Source organism: Ambystoma mexicanum, chromosome 7p, assembly GCF_040938575.1.
Source record: "Ambystoma mexicanum isolate Mex_15411 chromosome 7p, UKY_AmexF1_1, whole genome shotgun sequence".
NCBI lineage: Eukaryota > Metazoa > Chordata > Amphibia > Caudata > Ambystomatidae > Ambystoma > Ambystoma mexicanum.
Window position 1 is genome coordinate 87,990,117 of NC_090939.1, and position 19,655 is coordinate 88,009,771.

The 19,655-nt window shown below is 50.0% G+C and overlaps 1 protein-coding gene across 3 annotated transcripts in view; it reads left to right on the forward strand.

The window, feature by feature from the left end:
- Nucleotides 1–19,655, forward strand: part of RABL3 (RAB, member of RAS oncogene family like 3) — a 171,632-nt gene that overhangs the window by 131,101 nt on the left and 20,876 nt on the right. For 2 of the 3 annotated variants that reach the window (XM_069635837.1, XM_069635838.1), the window contains exon 6: nt 15,821–15,892. The exons of the other annotated variant lie outside the window; for it this stretch is intronic. In XM_069635837.1, the coding sequence (XP_069491938.1) occupies nt 15,821–15,892 (72 nt within the window). The remainder of the gene's footprint in view (nt 1–15,820; nt 15,893–19,655) is intronic. 3 annotated transcript variants of the gene reach the window in all.

Sequence of the window (19,655 nt, forward strand, 5' to 3'; positions counted from 1 at the left end):
TGATTTCCACCAGGTACATGGTAATGGCCAGTGATCTCCACCAGGTACATGGTAATGGCCAGTGATCTCCACCAGGCACATGGTAATGGCCAGTGATCTCCACCAGGTACATGGTAATGGCCAGTGATCTCCCCCAGGCACATGGTAATGGCGAGTGATCTCCACCAGGCACATGGTAATGGCGAGTGATCTCCACCAGGCACATGGTAATGGCGAGTGATCTCCATCAGGCACATGGTAATGGCGAGTGATCTCCACCAGGCACAGGGTAATGGAGAGTAATGGCACAGGGTAATGGCGAGGGATCTCCATCAGGCACATGGTAATGGCGAGTGATCTCCATCAGGCACATGGTAATGGAGAGTGATCTCCACCAGGCACATGGTAATGGCGAGTGATCTCCACCAATCACATGGTAATGGCCAGTGATCTCCATCAGGCACATGGTAATGCCGAGTGATCTCCATCAGGCACATGGTAATGCCGAGTGATCTCCATCAGGCGCATGGTAATGCCGAGTGATCTCCATCAGGCACATGGTAATGGCCGGTGATCTCCACCCGGCACATGGTAATGGCGGGTGATCTCCACCAGGCACATGGTAATGGACAGTGATCTCCACCAGGCACATGGTAATGGCGAGTGATCTCCATCAGGCACATGGTAATGGCGAGTGATCTCCACCAGACACATGGTAATGGCCAGTGATCTCCATCAGGCACATCGTAATGGCCAGTGATCTCCATCCGGCACATGGTAATGGCGAGTGATCTCCACCAGGCACATGGTAATGGCGAGTGATCTCCACCAGGCACAGGGTAATGGAGAGTGATCTCCACCAGGCACATGGTAATGGCGAGTGATCTCCATCAGGCACATGGTAATGGAGAGTGATCTCCGCCAGACACATGGTAATGGCCAGTGATTTCCACCAGGCACATGATAATGGCCAGTGATCTCCATCATTCACATGGTAATGGCCAGTGATCTCCATCAGGCACATGGTAATGGCCAGTGATCTCCATCAGGCACATGGTAATGGCGCGTGATCTCCATCAGGCACATGGTAATGGCCGGTGATCTCCACCCGGCACATGGTAATGGCGGGTGATCTCCACCAGGCAGATGGTAATGGCCAGTGATCTCCATCAGGCACATTGTAATGGCACATGGTAATGGCGAGGGATCTCCATCAGGCACATGGTAATGGCCACTGATCTCCATCAGGCACATGGTAATGGCACATGGTAATGGCGAGGGATCTCCATCAGGCACATGGTAATGGCGAGTGATCTCCATCAGGCACATGGTAATGGCCAGCGATCTCCACCAGGCACATGGTAATGGAGTGATCTCCATCCGGCACATGGTAATGGCCAGTGATCTCCATCTCCATCAGGGACATGGTAATGGCACATGGTAATGGCCAGTGTCAGAGCCTTCAGCCTTCTTCTTCTGGCGCAGAGGCAGCACAAACGCCTCCCTTCCCGTTGGGTCTTGGGGTCTGGAGTTTATACCACCACAGACTTCCGCGACCCTTCGGGGAAAGAGGGTTAGGGTCCGTGGAGTGGATAGGTAGGGGGGGTTTTAGAATCCCCGGATAAAGGGGTAGGAAGGAGTTGTGGATAGGAATGGGGGAATTAGGGTAACATGCTCCTTGGCTCTTGCTTCCTTCTCCTACACACTACACATCATTCGGTGTGCACTGATATGGGAGCCTTTGTGCTGGAGCTCCAACCAGTTGTCTAGATGCCCTTATACCAGAAAGTTTATCACCAATATTAGCAGAGCAATAAGACTTTTCTCACATTGCTTCATGTAAGATTCCCCTGTACCAGAAAGCATGCCACCAATGTTCACAGAGCAATAAAGACTGTTCTCACATTACTTCATGTAAGATTCCTGCTCCAATAACACTTAACCCAGTAGACTCCCCCTTTCGTTAGAGGCAACAAAGAAACTTAAACATGGACTTAGCTTCGTCCTCAGAAGTCGTCTGTGGCTTCTGCCGCTTGCCGTTCAGTTCACACGCTGTTCTGCAAAGTCGTCTTTCACTAAGAACAACAAAAGAAATGTCAGTATGGTTGCGTACACTAGTCCTACCCTCGAAGGGTTACTCGTGCAAAGCTTGGCCTGCCTGTGCTGAGCGACCGCCTCACAGAGACCCGAGGAGTCCGGACAACACTGTGTCCCCGGAATACATGCGGTAGTTATGTGAGCACTGCCCATGCAGGATTAGTATTACGTGCCCCAAAGTTAGTTTCATTTTGCACGCGACTTGGTTTCGTGATGTTTGCATTAGTTTAGGGAAATCCCTTCCATGCAGTTAGCCGCTGCGCAACACGTTAACGCAGTAGGCTACTTATCTTGACTGTGACGCAGGGTCTGGGGTTTGCTTTCAGGCGGGCGAGTGCCCCGCTGAGGCTTGCCGACCGGAGCTCTTTGGAAACACTCTGCTCAGGTTGCCGGTCAGGATTGCGAGCGTGCTCGTGGGGCGCGGCTCACGCATGCGCGCTAGCGCGGGCATGGTTCTCTGTCCTGTCACCATGTGGCTTGCAGGGAGTGCTGGGAAACATAGTTTCTTGGCTGTTCTCCACCCCTGGTCTCGAGACCTGCAAAAGGGGTGGAGAACACGTCTTGCAAAGCCTGCTGGATGCCTGAGAGGCCCCCACCTCCCTCCAGAACCCAATCTTGGGGTCTTTCTCCCAGCCACCACCCCAACACTTGCCTGGGTCCTGACAGCCAGTGATCTCCATCAGGCACATGGTAATGGCGAGTGATCTCCATCAGGCACATGGTAATGGCGAGTGATCTCCATCAGGCACATGGTAATGGCGAGTGATCTCCATCAGGCACATGGTAATGGCGAGTGATCTCCATCAGGCACATGGTAATGGCGAATGATCTCCATCAGGCACATGGTAATGGCGAGTGATCTCCATCAGGCACATGGCGAATGATCTCCGTCAGGCACATGGTAATGGCGAGGGATCTCCACCAGGTGCATGGTAATGGCGAGTGATCTCCATCAAGGACATGGTAATGGCGAGTGATCTCCATCAGGCACATGGTAATGGCGAGTGATCTCCACCAGGCACATGGTAATGGCGAGTGATCTCCACCAGGCACATGGTAATGGCGAGTGATCTCCATCAGGCACATGGCGAATGATCTCCATCAGGCACATGGTAATGGCGAGGGATCTCCATTAGACACATGGTAATGCTGAGTGATCTCCACCAGGTGCATGGTAATGGCGAGTGATCTCCATCTGGCACATGGTAATGACCAGTGATCGCCATCAGGCACATGGTAATGGCGAGTGATCTCCATCAGGCACATGGTAATGGCGAGTGATCTCCATCAGGCACATGGTAATGGTCAGTGATCTCCACCCGGCACATGGTAATGACGAGTGATCTCCATCCGGCACATGGTAATGGCGAGTGATCTCCATCAGGCACATGGTAATGCCGAGTGATCTCCATCAGGCACATGGTAATGACGAGTGATCTCCATCCGGCACATGGTAATGGCGAGTGATCTCCATCCGGCACATGGTAATGGAGAGTGATCACCAGGCACATGGTAAGGGCGAGTGATCTCCATCAGGCACATGGTAATGCCGAGTGATCACCATCAGGCACATGGTAATGGCGAGTGATCTCCATTAGGCACATGGTAATGCCGAGTGATCTCCACCAGGTGCATGGTAATGGCGAGTGATCTCCATCTGGCACATGGTAATGGCCAGTGATCTCCATCAGGCACATGGTAAAGGCGAGTGATCTCCATCAGGCACATGGTAATGCCGAGTGATCTCCATCAGGCGCATGGTAATGACGAGTGATCTCCATCAGGCACATGGTAATGGCGAGTGATCACCATCAGGCACATGGTAATGGCGAGTGATCTCCATTAGGCGCATGGTAATGCCGAGTGATCTCCACCAGGTGCATGGTAATGGCGAGTGATCTCCATCTGGCACATGGTAATGGCCAGTGATCGCCATCAGGCACATGGTAATGGCGAGTGATCTCCATCAGGCACATGGTAATGGTCAGTAATCTCCACCCGGCACATGGTAATGACGAGTGATCTCCATCCGGCACATGGTAATGGCGAGTGATCTCCATCCGGCACATGGTAATGGCGAGTGATCTCCATCCGGCACATGGTAATGCCGAGTGATCTCCATCAGGCACATGGTAATGACGAGTGATCTCCATCCGGCACATGGTAATGGCGAGTGATCTCCATCCGGCACATGGTAATGGAGAGTGATCACCAGGCACATGGTAAGGGCGAGTGATCTCCATCAGGCACATGGTAATGGCGAGTGATCACCATCAGGCACATGGTAATGGCGAGTGATCTCCACCAGGCACATGGTAAGGCGAGGGATCTCCACCAGGCACATGGTAATGGCCAGTGATCTCCACCAGGCACATGGTAATGGAGAGTGATCTCCATCAGGCACATGGTAATGGAGAGTGATCTCCACCAGGCACATGGTAATGGCGAGTGATCTCCACCAAGCACATGGTAATGGCCAGTGATCTCCATCAGGCACATGGTAATGCCGAGTGATCTCCATCAGGCACATGGTAATGGCCGGTGATCTCCACCCGGCACATGGTAATGGCGGGTGATCTCCACCAGGCACATGGTAATGGACAGTGATCTCCATCAGGCACATGGTAATGGACAGTGATCTCCACCAGGCACAGGGTAATGGCGAGTGATCTCCATCAGGCACATGGTAATGGAGAGTGATCTCCGCCAGGCACATGGTAATGGCCAGTGATTTCCACCAGGCACATGGTAATGGCCAGTGATCTCCATCAGGCACATGGTAATGGCCAGTGATCTCCATCAGGCACATGGTAATGGCCAGTGATCTCCATCCGGCACATGGTAATGGCCAGTGATCTCCACCAGGCACATGGTAATGGCGAGTGATCTCCACCAGGCACATGGTAATGGCGAGTGATCTCTACCAGGCACAGGGTAATGGCGAGTGATCTCTACCAGGCACATGGTAATGGCCAGTGATCTCCATCAGGCACATTGTAATGGCACATGGTAATGGCGACGGATCTCCATCAGGCACATGGTAATGGCCAGTGATCTCCATCAGGCACATGGTAATGGCGAGGGATCTCCATCAGGCACATGGTAATGGCGAGTGATCTCCATCAGGCACATGGTAATGGCCAGCGATATCCACCAGGCACATGGTAATGGCGAATGATCTCCATCTGGCACATGGTAATGGAGAGTGATCACCAGGCACATGTTAATGCCGAGTGATCTCCATCAGGCACATGGTAATGACAAGTGATCTCCATCCGGCACATGGTAATGGCGAGTGATCTCCATCCGGCACACGGTAATGGAGAGTGATCACCAGGCACATGGTAAGGGCGAGTGATCTCCATCAGGCACATGGTAATGCCGAGTGATCTCCATCAGGCACATGGTAATGCCGAGTGATCACCATCAGGCGCATGGTAATGGCGAGTGATCTCCACCAGGCACATGGTAATGGCCAGTGATCTCCACCAGGCACATGGTAATGGCCAGTGATCTCCATCAGGCACATGGTAATGGCCAGTGATCTCCACCAGGCACATGGTAATGGCGAGTGATCTCCACCAAGCACATGGTAATGGCCAGTGATCTCCATCAGGCACATGGTAATGCCGAGTGATCTCCATCAGGCACATGGTAATGCCGAGTGATCTTCACCAGGCACATGGTAATGGAGAGTGATCTCCCCCAGGCACATGGTAATGGAGAGTGATCTCCCTCAAGCACATGGTAATGGAGAGTGATCTCCATCAGGCAAATGGTAATGGAGAGTGATCTCCATCAGGCACATGGTAATGGAGAGTGATCTCCATCAGGCACATGGTAATGCAGAGTGATCTCCACCAGGCACATGGTAATGGAGAGTGATCTCCACCAGGCACATGGTAATGGAGAGTGATCTCCACCAGGCACATGGTAAGGGCCAGTGATCTCCCTCAGGCACATGGTAATGGAGAGTGATCTCCACCAGGCACATGGTAATGGAGAGTGATCACCAGGCACATGGTAATGGCGAGTGATCTCCACCAGGCACATGGCAATGGAGAGTGATCTCCATCAGGCACATGGTAATGGTGAGTGATCTCATGGCGAGTGATTTCCATCCGGCACATGGCAATGGCAAGTGATCTCCATCCGGCACATGGTAATGGCGAGTGATCTCCATCCGGCGCATGGTAATGGCGAGTGATCTCCACCCGGCGCATGGTAATGGCGAGTGTCTCCACCCGGCGCATGGTAATGGTGAGTGATCTCCACCCGGCGCATGGTAATGTCGAGTGATCTCCATCAGGCACATGGTAATGGCCAGTGATCGCCATCAGGCACATGGTAATGGCGAGTGATCTCCATCAGGCACATGGTAATGGCGAGTGATCTCCATCAGGCACATGGTAATGGTCAGTGATCTCCACCCGGCACATGGTAATGACGAGTGATCTCCATCCGGCACATGGTAATGGCGAGTGATCTCCATCCGGCACATGGTAATGGCCAGTGATCTCCCTCAGGCACATGGTAATGGAGAGTGATCTCCACCAGGCACATGGTAATGGAGAGTGATCACCAGGCACATGGTAATGGAGAGTGATCTCCATCAGGCACATGGTAATGGTGAGTGATCTCATGGCGAGTGATCTCCATCCGGCACATGGCAATGGCAAGTGATCTCCATCCGGCACATGGTAATGGCGAGTGATCTCCACCCGGCGCATGGTAATGGCGAGTGATCTCCACCCGGCGCATGGTAATGGCGAGTGATCTCCACCCGGCGCATGGTAATGTCGAGTGATCTCCATCAGGCACATGGTAATGGCGAGTGATCTCCATCAGGCACATGGTAATGGCGAGTGATCTCCATCAGGCACATGGTAATGGTCAGTGATCTCCACCCGGCACATGGTAATGACGAGTGATCTCCATCCGGCACATGGTAATGGCGAGTGATCTCCACCAGACACATGGTAAGGGCCAGTGATCTCCACCAGGCACATGGTAATGGAGAGTGATCTCCACCAGGCACATGGTAATGGAGAGTGATCACCAGGCACATGGTAATGGCGAGTGATCTCCACCAGGCACATGGTAATGGAGAGTGATCTCCATCAGGCACATGGTAATGGTGAGTGATCTCATGGCGAGTGATCTCCATCCGGCACATGGCAATGGCAAGTGATCTCCATCCGGCACATGGTAATGGCGAGTGATCTCCACCCGGCGCATGGTAATGGCGAGTGATCTCCACCCGGCGCATGGTAATGGCGAGTGATCTCCACCCGGCGCATGGTAATGGCGAGTGATCTCCACCCGGCGCATGGTAATGTCGAGTGATCTCCATCAGGCACATGGTAATGGTCATGTTCATTATGTGATCGCAAGCATGGGCCTCTTGGTTAGAGGTTCTCGGACCTCGTGGGCTCATGCATTGATACTGCTTCAGTCCTACTCTCCCCATCAGATCGTGCAGCAGATGGGTCAGTTTCTGAACCCCCTTCTCTACACCCCCACCATTTCAGGGTCTCTCCCTTCAGACGTTTGGTGGGGAGCTGACCGTGCAGGCCTATCTGCTCCACATGACGCGCTGAGTGTTTGGGCTTACCTCCCTTACCTGTGTCCTCTGCCAAGTGCCCCCTTAATAATCTGTCCTTCAAAGTGTATCCATTCAGTATTGTTATTGCCCAAGTTAATGGTGCTCTATTTTTTGAACAATACACAATGTTCACTCGGTCCCTTGCTTCCCCAAGTCCATATTTGGTTGAACCTTACTGTATGAGGTTAATAGCCATTAAATTCTCATACTACACCACATTGTATAAAAAAATAGTATTTTATTTTTCATATTTCAACTGTAAAAATTTTTTCTTTTATCTTTTCTTCTTCACAGTTCCAATTTTTAAATCTTTTTTAAAAAGGAGTATTTCTGATAGTATGCAAATCACAATATCTGCACCATTACCATGCAATATCGTTGTGTACATTTAATCTCATGTAACAGTTGACCATTTAACAATTAACAAAAATTCATCTCTTAACCTGGATCTACAAGTTGCTCACCCCTATCGTCGAGACAAGCAACCCAGTCCGTAAAAACCTTTCACTTATTCTTCCTAAAAATCATGCTTACTTTCATACCACATCCATACCATACCCGACATGTTTCATTCCTTACACACTTACACACTATTGACAAGGAAATTCTTCAGGGGTAAAATGTACACAACATTCAATTAAATGCACAATCGTATCAGTCTTCTTGTAGACTTAATTTCTTGCAGAGTCACCTTTCAATGAGATCCCATCGCACTTTTCTTTAGGGTCCAACCTTCAAAACGAATACACTGTGGGAAGCAAGTGTGGGATAATCGAAATTTAGTATTCGAGATAATATCCCGGTCGACATTTATATTATGCACAACCTGCTATGTGTCAATCATCAGCGGAAGGGTGTCATTACTTAGACCATCACCTTCTTTACATCTGTTATATCTTCACACCTCCACCCCTATCTGCAACTAGGTCCTTCAAGACCAAATCCATGCTGTTATCACTTCAGGTCTAATCTTTAACTACGACACTGAGTATTTCACAACTTTATAATCAATTAACCCAATCATGCGGTACAGTTAAGTTGTCCAAGTATGTCTATGAATTTGCTTTACCTTCTACAGGCTGACTTCTTCTTATGTGTCTTCTTGGGGGGGTCCCCCTCGATTTACAATCCTCTTCCTAGTTAAAGTCTGTCTGATGTTGGGGTGTGCTTGGCTCTCAACTGGATACCACTATCTGCGATCACTGGGAGGCATTCCTATTTAAGACAAAGTCACAGGTGAACCAATTGGCGTAGCCTGGCTTGATGTTTATTCTATTTGTCAGTTCATCGTGCTCAAAACTACCCTGCATATCTTTATACTGACCTAGCGTGATTACTTTGTGGATTCCTGTTCTATTTAATAGTTGACTTTATCCCGTGCCGCTCCTCATTTAGATAAATCTTCTAGATTTTCTCACGTGGGATGGGACGACTCTATATATCGTTTTCTAGAATGGAGAGAGGCACATCAGGTACTCGGTCGTGATTCTTCTTCGTACCGCTGTTCGTTTAAAATTAGAGTGGGGATATCGCCAAAAGGCTTTATGCTCTTACCTTTAACGAGCTTGCCTTTGCCGCCTTGTACGGGGTTACAGCCGCTGCTCACATGTGGCTGTCCTCTCTCTCAAGTCACACTCCTATCTCCGCTTGGTGTCCGTTTCTACCTGTTCTCATTACGTTCTCTCGCTTTTTATTGGATTTCGCGCCCCACATGACCAATTAGTCACGTGATCGGGAGGCGGCACCTTAATGGTCTCTTTCTCTTTAAAGACTATGTCATAACCTATCTTGCCTTCGGCCCCCACCTAGCCCAGCCAAATGTGGTCGCTACATCATCCCACCGCACGGGAAAACCTCATGGTTTCTATTGAAGTCGGCAGCCAAAACTCCATCGCGATTGGCTAACACATATTTCCCGCTACGTAAGTATCGTTGGTTTAGTTTTAATGTCCAAACATCCTACACCGCTCATTTTTTCTTAACGTTCGCTTAACATTGTTTCAACTCGATGGTTAATGTCATTTGTTATTTGACTGGCGGGTCACCAACACCGCGCCACGGCATTTCCCCACATTGTAGTCGTGATCGTATGATATTCACGGGGGTATGTGCACGACAAACAACCAGTACTGATATTCCTGATTGAGTCATTTGAATATGGATGGGGGACCCATGGGAGTGGATTTTAGGGTTCCCTTACAAAACTGGCTATACCACATTGACTGTTTCCTACTTCCTGTTGGACCTTACTCTTGGTCGTTTATTTCTTCACAGTCATCCTAGAGAGGTTGTACATAAAACAGCACAGGCCAGAGTTGATTTTATTTATTCACTCTTCTCGTTCAGTCCCAATTCTGTACTATTTGTGAGAAAAATTAATTCTTTTTCTTTCTGTGCTAACTTTCTCCTGTCAAGGTTCAAATCGTTCGTCGGTCTAACCACATAGACCACAGACCATCTTAGTTCCTCTACTTTGTGTACGTTTCAATGAAATGTCCCACAAGGGGAGCCGAATGGACTCTATTTCTTATGCAGCTTTTATGCTCTGTGATACGGATTTTAATTTTTCTTTCCGTCTTCCCTATATATATCTTATTACAGGGGCACCAGATGACATATACAACAAACACCGAGTTGCAATTAGTCAGAACTTTCTGCTTCCAAGGGTTCTTTAGACCTAGATCGATTTCCATGTTTTTTTTTGTCTGTTGGCAACAGGTACACGATCCACATGGGTAATGCCCTTCTGGGGCTCGCATCCCACAGGTCTCTATTAGTGTCATTTGTGGTTTGATCTGTTTAGTAATATCATTCCGCATAACCTGATCTTTTATAGATCTACTTCGTCGGAATGCCATCAACGGTCTCTGCAGAGGTACTTCGCCTTTCTCAAGAATCCCCCAATTACGGTGGATTATTTTTTGAATTCTATTAGATAGATTACTAAAAGTGTTGACAAACACTAAGTTGTCTTTATTTTTCTCTCTTGGGTTTTGCTCGAGAATGGCTTCTCTGTTGTTATTATCTGCCCTCTTCATTGCTTTTTTTTTTTTCTATTTTTTGACCAAGGAAGTATAAAGGGCGGAGTGGACCCTTCCTGGATTCAAACCTGTGTCCTGCAGGCTCAACACTGATCTCAGAGGGAGCGCTTACCTCTGTGAGCTATCTTGCCTGCTATAAGATCAACAGAATCAAGGCGCTGTCATCTTTCTCCTGGCTTTTTGTTGCTTATGTTGGGTACAAAACAAAAAATCGTCCTGCACAATGACGGACACAAGATGGATAGTGCCCTTTATTTCACTTTCTTCCTGGCTTAATGGCTCCATTCTCCTGGACAGAATTCAGACGTACTCGCCTAGAGCATCATCTGAGGCTTTTTAGAGGCACGTGACAATTGTACATCTCTCGAGCAGCAGTGCACACGTTCGGCCAGCAGTAAGATCTATTGCGTCGTCCAATCATTATTCTCATTCTGGTAAAGAGGTCCATCCTTCCATCTTCTACACAGTTCAAAGGAAACGAAGAAATCCGGTTTAGCACATAGTTCCAATACAGTTCATAACACTTGATCCTCAATCACACAAAGTTCAGTTGCTTAATTAAAGTGTCTCAAGGAATCACAAGCTCCCACTCCTCCTTCAATAAGAACTGTCTCACGTTTGTTTTCTCCAAGCAAGCAACAATACTTATGTTTGCCAGGATAATTGTCACAGTGCTCTGGCTTCAGAAAGAAATCAACTTTTCCTACTCTTGGAGTAAGAACAGGTGTCATCTTGGTAGAAACAACAAATGTATTTGTCAGAATGGTTTACTGCAATTTTGGTTTCAAAGGAAAGAACTGTAGTTTTTCTTAAACCAGCTTTAACAATTCTTCTTCAAATATTATGAGTCAACATGAATTGTTCTAACCACAGTTCAGCACTTTCATCAACTACTATCTGGCTCCTTACTTTGCCAGGCTCTTTAATGCAACAACGTTTTGCCCCACGGGTATACTCACCTGCCCGACTGGTTCAACAATGAGAACAGAAAAGTACTTCAGTAGTCATTCCCAACTTTAGAAAGCCACAACTTCATTAGGTTTCTTTAACACCAAACTTTATACCATGTATGGGGAAAACAAGGAACCACGTGACTGCTCTTTAAGACTTCTGGGCAGTTATGCTCGTCTCCCTCTGGATAACCTTCTCCAGAAGGGCAGCCTGTTTGCCACCTTTCTTCCCCCTCTGTACCAACAACCAAGTAATGACCAACAGGTAGCCTCTAACTTAGCTTTGGCAATGAAGGTTTCTACAACCTGGAAATCTATATGTGATAGCACATAAGCAGTAAATCTCACAATCATTAAGCCGTTCAATCCTCCCCTCTTGCCTTGAGTACTGTTTGGTATACTGGTCTGGTATTGTTGGTTGGTATTACACTCTTGGCTTGGGTGTTGCTTGTCAGCTTTCAAACTGTTTATAGCTTTCCCATGGGGTTCTTCCACACACTCATGCACTTATTTATACAGTCACTTTGTTTTAAGAAGTACCACTTTTGCTGGTTTCGTACAGTTCGGTATTCAACATTACTGCTACTGTTGCTTTTGCTCACCCGCGAGTGAAGCAGCCTGCCATGAAAACGCGGACAGTGTTAGAGCGGCCCCGGAATCAATTACAAGCTGTGGACCCACTGGGTAAGTCGCTCCATTACACTCTGCTCGGTATTCGCAGGCCTTCGTTACTTGTGGTGCCTTGCGGCCGGGTAGACAGCTTCCTCTGGTCATCCTCTGCTCACGCCACTGGAGATTGGAGCATCCTTTGCTCCTAAGAGGGCTAGATGCAACACTGCCACCTGGAACCTCCAAAGAGGGAACACTTTCCTCACTACCGCTGCTTCCCGCTGAGCAAACTCTGCACAATGCAAAAAAGTGTCTTATCTTCACGCTACCTACTGCACAACCTCTGCAACAGGGAGAGTCATAGGCTAAGACTCTCTCTCTTAGGACCAGCCACAGCTTCTGGCGTTTCCGTGGTCCCGGCATCTTCTCTCGCCACTGACTTCCCTCTCAGCTGCTATCTCGGCGGGCGCGGCTTCTTCTTCTTCCTCTGCTCAACATCCTCTCCCTCCTTCTCTAATGCCTGCACCTGAGGAGACTTTTTAAGCCTCCCAGTCCCCTTCAGGTGTAAATCATTTACACTAATTAGGAGATCACTCCCACAGTAGTGTTGCTCTGCATACGCCTTCCTCGTACCAGTACTGAGGAAATAATGGCACTTGAAGTCCCTAGCAACAAAGTTAGGTTTTCTAACGCTTTCTATTTTGCAACAAGCCAGCAAAAGATAAGGGTTATGGGGAAGGTTAAACAGGGGAGTGTTCATTTCCTCCAGGGTCGGGATCAGGAAGCGTCTGCTTTCCCCTGGCCACATGAGGAAGGTCCCAGGTTGAGGTTCTGGGGGTCGGGGGTGGAATCATTACTGATTCATCACAGTGTGCAGATGCAAAAGGAGTATGGTGTTGCAGAGTACATGCATCCCACACATGGGATACAAACTTGTGTGAGACAGGCATGGTATCAAGAGAGGCACAGACTCAAAGTAACAGTTTGAAAACCTTTATTATCAAACAGTGTGGGTTTGGTGGAATGCCTATCTGGACCTAACTGTAAGGGGTTTGTTCCCTCAACCGATGCTTCTAAGGGCCGTCGGTGTCTGAAAGCCAAAGTTCATCTGTGTCCAAACCTATGCTTGCCCTCACTCTTAAACCAAATGTGATGGGGATCTTCTTAAAGTACAAATGGTGACTCAAAATGTAATGTAACCCACAGCTGGTTTCAGGTAGTCTTACCAAATGCCAGTTCAAGATATTTCAACTCAAAAAGGTTGACCTTGGAACCTTTCATGCAGAGCTCTTGCCGTAAGTCAATATTGTCACAATGTCTCCGGGTCTCTTGGGGTTCCCTTCCCCAAGATTTCATCCTTCCCGTTCCAAACAAAAATACCGAGTTCCTGTTAGGCCTCTCAGGACTCCCTTCCCCAAGTCTAGGCCTCTTGTCAAAAAGTTCAACAATGTCTTTAGTGGGCCTCTTTAGGGTTCCCTTCCCCAAGTCGAGACTCCTCTTTACGCAGTTCAACAAACAAAAGGTTCCTCCTTGTTAGGATGTACCTTTCACTGTACAGGTCTTTCATAGGGGTAGTATCAGAGACTTCTGAGAACGCTCGGATCCTTACTCCTCCCAGGTGCGACCACTCTGACCTCTAGCCTCTCTCCTTATTCTCTGGCACCTTCTCTTCCTCAGTGTCTCTTTCACTCTGTTCTCTTTCACGTTACTGTGCTTCCTGCACACCTTGTTTTCTGTTGTGTACACTTGGAGCTTCGTTCCACTTTTCTAGGCCTCTTGTACACTTCTTTTTGCTTTTTACCATGCTCTCATTCACCTTCATTTTCCCATTAACGTGCTTCTTGCACTCTCTCTATTTGTGTCGGGTCACTTGCACACTCTTTCTCACTGGCTGTCTGTTTCCTTCTGTCTGTTTCTTAGTTGTCTTTCTCGGTTTCAGGTCGCTTGCACCCTTTTCCTTGTTTTTGTGTCGCTCGCACCCACTGTTGGCTATTTCCGCGCGGCCAGCGCGCTTGCTCTGTCTCCCTTTTGTTTCTGCGCCTCTAGCGCCTTTTTCTTTTACTCCATATTACTTTCTTCCCACTTTCCAGTTTTCATCCTTTGCTTGCTTTGCTTTTCCCTTTCTCTTGCATTGTTTTGCTTTTTCCCGCTTTCGCTCACCAGCCTGTTCACTTCTCTCAACGGTCCTGCTCCCGCTCCAGCCACCCGGACGCTACTGAGTTTCTTTCTGGTAGACGAAACTCACCAATAATAGTGCAGCGCTGGCGAGCAGGACAATGTGTTTGGGTCGAGGTCAGGGTCTCACCCCCTACCCCTCAGGCACCTCTAGTACCCGCACACGTCCCAGGGGAACGTGCACTGGCTTAAACAAGGCCAATAGACTGCCTCCCGTCCGGGTCCGGCTTCCTGGAGGCATGGCTTCCTCGTCACGCTGCAGCCCCTCACACACACTGGGCCAGCATCTCGGCGTCCCGCACTCCACTGGTCCTTCTGGGCTCCTCTCCTCTGGGCTCCTCTCGTTCCAGCCTTCAGATCCTTGGCCTCCTGGTTCCATCCAGCAACCCCACTCGCTCAATGCTTCTGTCAGATCCACCCTTTTTATACTGCAGGTGAGTCAATTGGAGTCAGGTGTGCACAGGTGGGGAAAAGTATCTGACCTTGCCTGACTATTAGTGGAACAATTCAAGGGTGATAGTTGGTAAGCCTCACTTTGTATCCCTATGTTGTTTCTATGGCTAATTCTCATTGCTCCTGATCGCCTCTCCCTCGTCCCAGTACTTATTGGAAATGGGGCGGGAGAGATGCGGTGAGAGTGGGACAGTGGGTTGGGGTACAATTAGGAAAGGGGGAAAACCATGTCTCTTCCTCTGGTATTCTCCTCCCAATCCCCCAAGACCCTACACTCGGATGATCCTCCCTCGCTTATCCACCCCCAGGGTCGTAATCCAAAAGAGATGGCCCTTCCCAGGCCACCTGAATCGAAGATCCCAGGCGAGTAGGTGGGAGAACAGCGTCGGGTTTCTCACACTTTTCAGAGGCTTTAGCAAAATGGCAAGTCTGCCATTGTTGGGCAACAGATGAGAGCGTAGAGGTGCCAGATTTAACAAAAAGGTAACTTTTGGTAGTCAATTGCTCATGCACAGTTAGAGCAGAACCTACACAGAAAGCATAATAAGAATACAAAAATCAGATAAAGGAAAAAAAACTTTGGTGGCCAAGCAGATGGGATGGCATGGCATAACACTAGGCTTTGCGCTAGTTGTGGGGGTCTCCAGGATGTTGCCTCCCAGCCAGTGCTGATGATGTGCAGTGGCACAGGATGGTGGACCCTGTCGGTAGTCTGTTTCCTGGCCCCTCCCTCCAGCATCAGTGAGAATCAATGAGTTCCTACGACCCTGCACACATCTGCATGTCCACATATTGGCCAAAGGGTTGAGGCATCTGCTGCTGGGCATCACACCTGACCTTGGTTCTCTCTGATAACAAGTTAATGGGTTACTGCAAGCATTGCACAATGTTGATGTGTTCTCTATTTGCAGGACTGCACGAACACCCGATACCTAGCGGCGGGATCCTCCAACGCAGTCAAACTCAGCCGCTTCTTTGATAAGGTGAAGTCTGCTCAGCTGCTCAATGCGCATGTCTTTACTCTTCTGTTTCACACCCATGGAGCATTTTGAGTCCTTTCTTGGTATTACTTTTGTACACTAATTACTGTTTTCTCCAATGTGCAATCGTCCTCATGCTCATATCTTGTACACATTCTGCTCTCTTTCCATGTATCTGAGAATGAAACACTCCTCTATTTAGAGCAATGCTGGAGCGCTCCAGCAAAGTAAGACTCTGGATGGAATAATTTCTTTTAGAGCGCTCCAGTAAAGTAATACTCCCATCAGTTTCATGTGACTTCTTGGGTACTCTCCTCTAGGGTACCTGTGGGATTACCTTATCTCATTGGTTGTCCAGTGCCCTCCTCTGCACTGTAGCAAAAACAATTTCAAAGTTTACTACCAATTCCAACTCTATGCAGACCAAAAACAAACAAAGTGACCAAATAAAGAACTGCCTCTCATCGATCCACATTGGCAATGGGTAATAACTCCCTTTGAATGGGGATAAAATGGAGGTACTTGTACCCCCACACCTAACCTGCACCCATTAAAATGACGTTTCTCTTTGGCAGATCCTCAGAAGGTGTCACATTTTTAAAAAAAAGAAACCTGGGCATTCTTTTCGACACCAATGTTCATTCATCCCGCAAATTTAAGCAGCTAGTCTCAACATACACTGGCAACTCCACTTACCTTTACTAAGTACAGACTAAAATCAAGCTGGTACAAGCCTTACTTGTATCTAAGCCTGAGGGCTCACCCAACTGCTGCTGGTATGAAGCAGACCTGCATGACTCCTTCAGGGTCTCAAACCATGTGACTATGTTAAAACAGCTTCAAAAACATTAGGTTGGATTATCCATAATGCAGTTTGGAAGACTGGTCCAAAATAAACAACTTACCAATCTATTAAAAAGCCTTTGATTGTGTTATGTACCTCGCAGACATGGTGATAACTTACCAGTCGATCGAGAAACTTTGATCACGTACCATGAGGGATCTGCAGGTAAAACCCTTAAAGAAGATCCAAATGGGGTAAGACTTTCATCATTTAAAGCCCCTTGGGTCTGCTGGAATGCCAGGACCCAGATCTTAAAAACATCCATGATTCCAAGATGGCCGCCGGCACTGAGTAGACGTGCCGACGGCGCTCTCCGGTCCCGTTTGCACAAGGTGCCCACCACCCCAGCGTTTGCCGAGAAGCGGGCTGCCCGGGATCTCCGGGATCCGTGGGAGATTGAAGCGGTTGTTGTTTGGACGAGCGACGGAGGTAGCGGAGACGTGGCGGCTCGTAAGCGGGAGGGTGGCTGCTGCGTCGGAGTCACCGGACGTAGATCGGCCTCTCCTGGAAGGCGGGGCCCAAGTCGGCAGCAGTGGCTGTGTGAGTGGAGCGGGAACCGGCTCCGGCGGGATCGGTGCCCCCCCCCCCCCCCCGAGGGCTGGGCGGGGGCCTGCGGAGGTACTGCCCGGGTGTGTGACCCGCCCGGGGGCCGCGGCGGGCCGTCTGGCTGCAGAGGACCGGCTCGGAGAGCGGTGGAGGAGGGCCCGTTCGGGGTCTTAGCAGGCGGGAGTAGATCCTGCGCTGCCGGCGGTCCTTCTGAGGGCTGGGGCCCGGTAGGAGTGGAGGCTGCAGCGACGAGGGACCCTGTCCGGAGGGGACGCCGCCTGCTATGAAGGGACTCGCCTCAGCCTGTGGGCCGGGAAGGCCCCGGAAACGCGGGTTGGGGGGACTCGGCGGATAGAGGAGGCCATCAGAGTAGCGCAGCGGGCGGAGGAGGCCCGGGGAAATCGAACAGCAGGGCCTCCTCTGGGCTCGCCTGTGAAGAGGCTGATTGGCGCCATGCGGCGCGGGGGGGGGGCAGTCCCGGAGTCCTGAGTGGAGGTAGGAGGGGGAGGGACGCCAGCCTGCCGACTCGTGGTGGAGCTACAGCGACGTAGGAGTGAGGGCATTGGCATGACAGCGGCGCAGGAGTGAGGGCATTGGCCTCCCCCACGGCCACACACGCATTGTGAGCTGGCCTTTGGCGGAGATCGGAGAATTGGCCCTTAAGGTGTGAGGAGCACTGGAGCGAAGTTTGCTGACCCGGGCCATTAGAGTGGCAAAGGAGTATAGCTACAACGCTGCTTGCCCCTGAGGAGGACAGGGGGCTCTCACAACTTGTTGTGCGGGACTGGTGGCTGAGGATCCAAGGGGGTCCTAGGAGTGACTCTGGCGTGTTGCGCGGGCGGAGGTGGTGAGGCGGTCTCAGGTTGTGGGATGATCTGCCAGCTTGGCCGCGGAGCGCTCTCACTGGGGCAGCAACAAGTCCTTGGAAAGTGGTAGGGAGGGCAGAATGTCCATGAAAGTCAAGGGGAAGGGGAATAGGCCGCCTCCGGCTCCAGGTTACAATCATGGCACCCTTCATGGGCTGTGGCAGGCGCAGGCCTCCAGGGATGGAAGCGACGCCCCCGGTGAGGTGGTGGGGGAGGGTCCCTCCCAGGGGGCGTCAGAGGACACAGCAATATTGCATAGGAGAGAATTCCTTGGGGAGTTTCAAGCCTTACAGAGCAACCTCACCAAAACTTTTCAGGAGCAATTCCAGTTAATGCGAGCAGATCTCAATGAGGCTTTAGGAGAAATGAAACAGGATCTGCGTCAATTGGGCGAAAGGACGGATACTCTGGAGAGAGGCCTCCAGGAAGTGGAAAAGGACGCTACAGTGAATAGTGAGGCGATTGAAAGGCTGGATAATGCCGCCAGAAATCTAGAAACGCAGTTGGAGGATTTCGAAAATCGCTCCCGCAGAATCAACATTAGAGTGAAAATGTTGCCGGAAACGGTACAAGATAAGAACTTAAAAGGGGTGCTCCAAGGCATCTTTGCAGACATCCTGGGCGGGTGCGAGCCTGGTATGATCGAGTTGGACCGGGTGCACAGACGGGGCTTGCACCCAGAGGTCAGTCAGCGAGGCTGAGGGACGTTCTGGCGGCCTTCGCAAGGTACTCCCAGAAGGAGGCGGTCCTCAAACCAGCACGATTAAAAGAACCCATCATGTTCGAGGACCAGCAGATAGCGCTTTTTCAAGATCTGGCGAGCAGTACGCTCCTGAAGAGGAGGCAGATGGGCCCGCTATTGAAGATATTGAACGGTAAAGCGATTCGTTACAAATGGACTTTTCCTTTTGGTTTGCTTTTCGAGTGGGAGGGTACCCAGAGGCGCATTACGTCACTGCAGGAAGGGGCTGATCTGCTGCGTGTGGAATTAGAAGATGCGCCCTCAAGTTCGAGTCCAAGAAGCATGGTTGACAGATCTAAATCCAGGCCTTGGGAATTGGCAACTGTAAGGGATAAACGGCGGAAAGAACCTAAGGACAGGGCACCGTTGGGCCCGGGGAAATCTGGAGGTGGGAGGGCTCTCGAGTGAACGACTCCCTCTGTGCTTCAGGCAGTATAGGGGTGGTGGGCCTCCATAAGGTGGGTGAAAGCGTTGGGGTTTTAGGGGGAGCAGCCATGTTGGAAAAGAGAAGGGCGAGATGCCTGTGGTAGGAGGGGGGGCGGGAAGGAGTTATCCTTCAGGGGTGGGGAGAGGGGGGTTCAGGGGAGGGTGTGATGGGAAGGGAAGAGGGGAGGGGGAATGGGCGGTCGCCGGGCTTAGTGCCCGCTCAGGGTGCGGGGGCTCACTTAAGTGGTTAACGCATAACGTGAGATGGCTAAATACCCCTCTCAAGAGAAAGAAGTTGGAGCATTTCACGCAGAAGGAAAGGCTGGATATTCTGGGGCTCCA